At 36.4% G+C, this 6,497-nt stretch overlaps 1 protein-coding gene across 5 annotated transcripts in view; it reads left to right on the forward strand.

Annotated features, from left to right (window-relative positions):
• CPB1 (carboxypeptidase B1) overlaps positions 1-5,244 on the forward strand; it is a 73,349-nt gene extending 68,105 nt beyond the window's left edge. For all 5 annotated transcript variants that reach the window (XM_072042334.1, XM_072042333.1, XM_038183658.2 and 2 more), the window contains 2 exons: positions 3,745-3,829; positions 5,017-5,244. In XM_072042334.1, the coding sequence (XP_071898435.1) occupies positions 3,745-3,829; positions 5,017-5,204 (273 nt within the window). In that variant the 3' untranslated portion in view covers positions 5,205-5,244. The remainder of the gene's footprint in view (positions 1-3,744; positions 3,830-5,016) is intronic.
• The last annotated feature ends 1,253 nt before the right edge of the window (positions 5,245-6,497 follow it).

The following is a 6,497-nucleotide window of genomic DNA, read 5'->3' on the forward strand; positions in this document are numbered from 1 at the left end:
CCTGTTGTTTTATATGTGCTGTTTCAAACTTCTGCGATTGTACTACTTGTTACAAGTAAACATTCAGTAAAGAAACTGGGAAGCACAGAAAATGCAAGCAGGCAGAAAAGCAAAATTTGGAAACTCTTTCACTGAGCTTGCCACAACAGAACTACTTGGTACTAACAGTCTATTGTAAAAATGATGTTTTTAGTAGCAGCTTCTTCGAGATGAAGCTGATGTGTGAACCTGGCTCCAAGACAAGATTCCTCCAGTTGTATGGCAGGTTCACCTTAACTCAGTCACACTGCAAACCCTCTCACCAGGGATCGATTTCTTACTTAGTCTAAGACCGCCTTAGAGGAGCTAGCTTGCAAAGAAAAAAGAAGCACTATACTAAAGTCCTCCACTTGGCTGGATTTCCTAGGCTCTTAGGGGAGATGCTTAACTATCAACAACAACAGAATAGTGAACTAAATTACACATCAATCACGGACTTTGAGAGGAGTCTGTTTTTACTGGCAAAACAGAAAGCCTCGCAAGTTTTAGCTTCACTTGGCTGTAGTTAACTTTGCAAATACCACTTTTTCAGCCTCTCATTACAAAGGAAATTAAGGGAAGCTTAAGTAGCACACAAGACAGAAGTGAAGGGAAAATACAGTTTTCAGCCTCAGGCAAATCAATTTTCAGTCCAGTGAGAGAAGAGAGCAAGAGGTCCAGACAGTCAATGAACAGGCGTCTCCAGATCACCACCAGATTATGATGGCAAAGGGAATTGCCTACATGCAGCAGCTGCACAGTCAACATCCCTGAGGTGTTTCTAAATAGTCAGTTTGCTGGCAAGTCTGTCCCGAAGAGTAAAATAAAGGAGCTGCTCCTCCAAAAAATTACCTATTAACAGGCAGAAGATGCTTAGCCTGATAAATTACATTGTTAGTTCAAAACTCCAGATGCCATAGAGAGAGGCCAGTAAGCCACATCCTTCATGAAGTAAATGTTCGTAGCTGCAGTGTAAACACAGATGGATGGGCAGTGCAGGAAATCCTACCTCTGCTGAGGTGACCTGCCTGCTGAGTTCAGCAGCAAGTCAGAGGCTGAAGAGCCTTTTCTGCTTGCAGCTACAAAGTATTAATCTGGAGTTATTTGGAGGACTTCTGGGCACCAGTTGTTTCTTGGCTACTATAACTCTGAGCAGAATTTTCCTTGTAACAGAGAGATTCTTGACAGTCAAGAAAACAAACAAACCACAACAATTGAGTTAAGCTAGTTATAGAAATAAATTTTGAAAATCAGTCAATAGTAAAGAGTATTCTCAAAGGACAAAAAGACAGACATGCCTCTCTTTGTAGCTGTGCAAATAACACACTAGCATGAAATGTTGCCTATTATTTATATAGCTCTGTATAAGTCACTGAGTTAGTTCCTCTTTACAGATGGTTTTGAATACTTTTTTTTTTTTATTTTTTTTTCCTCTTATTTTATATTTAGACCCACGAGAATCTACTTCATTTTTATTATTCCTGTTTTCTATATCACAAGAAAGAGGTGACTTTAGTTCCTACAAACTTGAATTTTGTTTTGACCTTCGGATTTTGGACTATAAATCTATTAGGACAGCAACAGAGACAGAGTAGCTTAACAAAGAAAAAAAATCAGATATCAAAACTTCTGACAAAGATTCATTTCATGTTGAAGTCATAAATGCTCAGTCATGTTCTTCAGCTAATGAAGAGGGTCATTTAAAATACCACCTTGGGAAAATACAACCTGGGGAATTTAAGGAAGTTGTTTATCTGAATTCCAGTCTCCATACAGCTGAAAACCCCAACTGCTCTTTCTACAAATCTCTCTTTTTACAACTTCCAGGCTAATAATAAAATATCCCTTGGGTAAAAAGATTTCCTGACATACTTTTTGCATATCTGTGCTGGTATGACTTGACGCAATCATTTGACAGAGTGAAAGGTATGCCCCACTCTTTCATTACAGCAGCTTTGCTCTTTTGTTGCCCCTACAATGCATTTTTCTAAAGAGGGAGCAAATATTAATTACCATCAGGTCCATACATAGGATAAAACTATCTTTCCAAATTTTGTTTTCACTTTTTTTTTTTTCTTTTTTGGAAAGAATAAGAATCAGTTTACATTTACTATTACATGTTTACTATTGGCAAATTTAACTCAATCTCAGCTGCTGATTAAATGTACGTATTATAAAAATAAAAAAGAAGCCTGAAAAAAATGATATCACTAGAAAATACTACTCTCCAACCTCTACAATTTCCTCAACAAGTGTTAAAATGATTATGAATTAAAAAAAGAGTCAGTTTCAGGGGACTTTAGAACAAAACAAAACAAAACCATACAAACAACAACAACAAAATCACACTGGAGAGAGCTCAGCTACCCCAGTTGTTATGAATCCCAGACTGTTAAATGCAAAGCAACATTATATCTACAATAGGTTGTGTTTTGATAACAGAGGCCAGAAACAAAACCTCACATTCAGGTACAGACAGTTTTATATATGGAAGGACAAGCTTCAAATACTCTTTGGCCTACTTTGCTTAAATATTCTTTATACAATAAAATGACCACAGATTTCTATAGTAAACTCCTACAGTTCTGGGATGTTTAAAATCCAGCACCTGGGAGTGGAGAAACACTTGCAACCCTGTGCTAGACTAGGCAGCTGTGTTTGTAGTAAAGCAAACACATTTTGATGCTGTTTTGTAGAAGCTAAGAAAGGTCTCTCACTAAACTAAGATTTTTCCAAACGCATTGTCCAATGTGCAATTTTGAGTAATTCACAGGAATACTTGAAGCATAAGGATGAACATAGAATACATGTATTATACAATCTCTCTTCCACTGGGAAGTAAGCCAGAGTATAACCTACAGAGAAAGAAAGGGCTTGAGGAAATTCCTGGAATAGTAAGCTGTTCAGCTGTAAGCTATAAAGAAAATATGGCAACCCATCGCTTATTCTTATACTGCACATCTGTTTTCAAAAATCACTCATATTTATCATCTGCTAGTAATAGTTTTCATGTTTTATTACCAACATGCTGTATAATGAAGAACTGGAAAAGTCACACGTTCCAAAGAAAAGCCTGTAATTTTCCTTAATGCAAATATACAAAGCTTCACAGTGCTATTGATGGGCCTGATCCAACCCTCACTGAAATCAGTGGGAGTTGAATGAGTCCTTCTGTGCACAGGAAATGAATTGAAATTAATGAGACTACATATGGTTCCAAGGTAATTTATGCCTTTTCTGGCTGTTAATATTTATAAGACTTTAATCTGCTTCCACTTACAGGAGTGTTCAACTTCACTGACTAAACTGGCTCTACTCTGAATTTATAGCTCCATGAACAGAAGGAAAAGAAAGGTTATTGTGCGTTCACAATTTACTGTGCAAGGTTATTTAGTTTTAATCTTGTACAAGTTTCTTCTCAGTGTAGAAGGTATTGTTAGCGATTGTCCCTTACCTAGCCAATCTATATAGCAGGCTATACACCAAGAGAGCTATACACAAACCGGACTATACTCCAGACTACAAACCATTAGATCTTGAAGAACAAGCTCAATACTGACAAGCTGTGCATTGGCAGCTACTGACACCTAATAATTTTCAAAGGTACACAAGAGTTCACAAATAAAAACTTTCCAAACACTGCTTTTCAGATTATTTAACAGTGCATTTACTTAGATTCACTCAAAAAGCTTCTACAAATCTGCATTTATACTTCTTCCCCTACAGAATTCCATCGCTAGTGCTGCAGCCAAACAGCTGGCCACTTTGTACAATACTGAATATACATACGGCCCAGGAGCTACAACAATCTGTGAGTACTGGCCTAAACTTACCAACTACACTAAGTGCTAGTCAGACTCTGAAATGCAGTTTTTTAGTGACTTTTGTTCCTCTTGATAAGCATTCAACTTCCTTCCTCACAAGCATATTCCCAGAGGTATATATGCAATCGCTTATGTCTAAAATAGGGAACAATATATGCCGTAAGGATGCCAGGGAGTGTGTGGCCCCAGGAAGGTAAACAGATGTGATAATGTGTTCAGGAATTCATGTGCGTAGCATGAATTCCCAAAATCTGCCCAGTTTAGATTTAAATATAAAATCTGACCCTGAATTTTTCTATATTTCCAGCATCTTTAAGTCAAAGTAAAAAATTATTTGAATGCTAAAGAATAGTTCAACCACTTTACCAACACCTTTAATTATTTCTTTACCTTTGCATTATGGTCTGAAGAATGTACCAGCTATAATTCCATTCTTTTATACTCCTTGGGAACTCAGCTGTCAGTACATAGCCTTAGCTGTGTCAGAAGATGATCTGTGGCCAGTTCTAGATTTCTAGAACTTGTATACATCAATATTTAAGAGCTCTTAATTGCCTTAAGTACAGAAACTGATCTCTTCCTAATCTTACTTTTCTTAAATAAAAAAAACTTTTAAAACCTTTGAAAAGTAACCCCCTTTAAAAAAAATATATATGGACATTTTTTCCTTTAAATCTATTTTAGTGATGCTTAGCAATTTTGGAAGCTCCTTCCTTAGGAAAAGAAAAAGAGACTACTTTCACTGTACCAAAGTACTAGAATGGTAATGTACTATTCTTCCAGAAGAAAAGGATCCAACTAATATCCCAGATCTGTGGTTCTTTCAGATCTGTATGAATCTCAAAAGTGATTTCTCTTTTGCAAAAACTACTTGTTTCTGCTATCAAATCTTTCTAAACAGCCCTATAGAAGCATGCTATTCTCCTGCTCCCTAGACACCATGGCATGCCCACCGTATTGATAAGGAGGGAACAGGATAACTGGTTAAGATTTCCATGTACACATCAGCTGAAACGGAGCTCACAAATGGCCTAAATCAAAGAAGTCTTGCCACGAGAAAGAGAAGTTAATCAATTCGCAAAATATACTTTTTTATCACTTTAGTCTATATTTCTAGCTTTGTGACTTGACATTTCCACTTTTTCAATTATATTTTATTTATTCTTTTTATCAGATCCTGCTGCAGGGGGCTCTGATGACTGGGCTTATGATCAAGGCATCAAGTACTCTTTCACTTTTGAGCTCCGAGACACTGGCTATTATGGCTTTCTTCTCCCTGAATCTCAGATAAAGCCAACCTGTGAGGAGACTTTGCTTGCTGTTAAATACATTGCCAATTATGTCCTTGATCACTTGTATTAGAATGAATTTCTAAAAACTATTAAAGAAAGATTTATTCAAAGGCATCTTCCTCTTCATTCTTCAATAGTTTTTTTGTGTTTTTTTTTAAACTTATTGCTCTGAATTGCATCCTTACTCCATCATAGGTCAATAAAAAACTTTGAGATAAATTATATATTTTATAAAGGCAACTGCTATAATTAGGGAGGGGGGATGAAAGACAATCCTTGCTAGTAAAGCGTGCATGCCCGTACACTTGCCTGATCTTTTGAGATCCACATCATTAAGAACAAGTTTTCAATTACTTTTCCCTACCAACCTCGTCTCCGTATTTATTTATTTTTTATTTGGAATTACCTGGCTATATTTCAATGCTAACAACACAGTGTTTGGAGAATTTCTCTAGTGACTGGATTTGGCATAAATAAGCCAATCCTGTATACATGTATTTTGACTGTTAAAACACATTTTTAAAGGAATGGCACTCTCAGGCAATGAAATTGGATGTTGACTTCACTGCAATTGCACAGATAGAAAAAAGAACGTATACTAATTCTCTCACAAAATAGGATTGTGAAGACCGTCAGACAATTAATGTCTGACCTCCAAGTCAGCTTGCACTGTGGCAGCTACTGATTTCTTCCCATCACTAATAGGTGGGATTTCTCACTCAGGTTCCTATAATTTCTTCTGGTAAATATAGCACATACTTCTGTCTTTAATATCATGACTTCCATGTCTTTCACCATGTCTTCTGTTCTCCCTTGTCTCTGACACTCCTTCCCCTCAAGCCCTCCCTAGCTTTCTCTCTTTATCTTTCTCTCTTTTATTGTGTTCAGTATAGTAACCTTCCAAACTGAAAGTTTAATATTTTAAACTCTTGACAAACCAAAAGGTGAGAAAATACAAGGAACAGGAAGTTGAAACATTCTTCCTTTCTTCCTGAACTGATATCAAAATAATTTTAAGCTTATTAACCTAAAACTTGCTTTAAAATGCTCTACAGCCATACAGCCTACACTCACAATCTTTTCAAAGAGCTGACCAAGACCTACCTCAGATTAAGACTGTTAGGACTTGGTTTTGGTAACCATAAAAACCCCAAATGCATTACATCTGAGTTAATATGTGCAGTTTACAAATCAGAAAGATGAATTATGCTTACAAGTAGCAGAGACAATCAGCAAATTTATTTTCCACTGTGTAATAAAGTATGATGCAATCTAAATTTTATTTAAACAGTATGTGAAAATACCCATGTTGTTTTTTTGTTTGTTTGTTTTTAAAGTGTCCTGTGGGCCATATTCTTCCCTG

This window comes from Anas platyrhynchos, chromosome 9 (assembly GCF_047663525.1).
Source record: "Anas platyrhynchos isolate ZD024472 breed Pekin duck chromosome 9, IASCAAS_PekinDuck_T2T, whole genome shotgun sequence".
Taxonomy (NCBI): domain Eukaryota; kingdom Metazoa; phylum Chordata; class Aves; order Anseriformes; family Anatidae; genus Anas; species Anas platyrhynchos.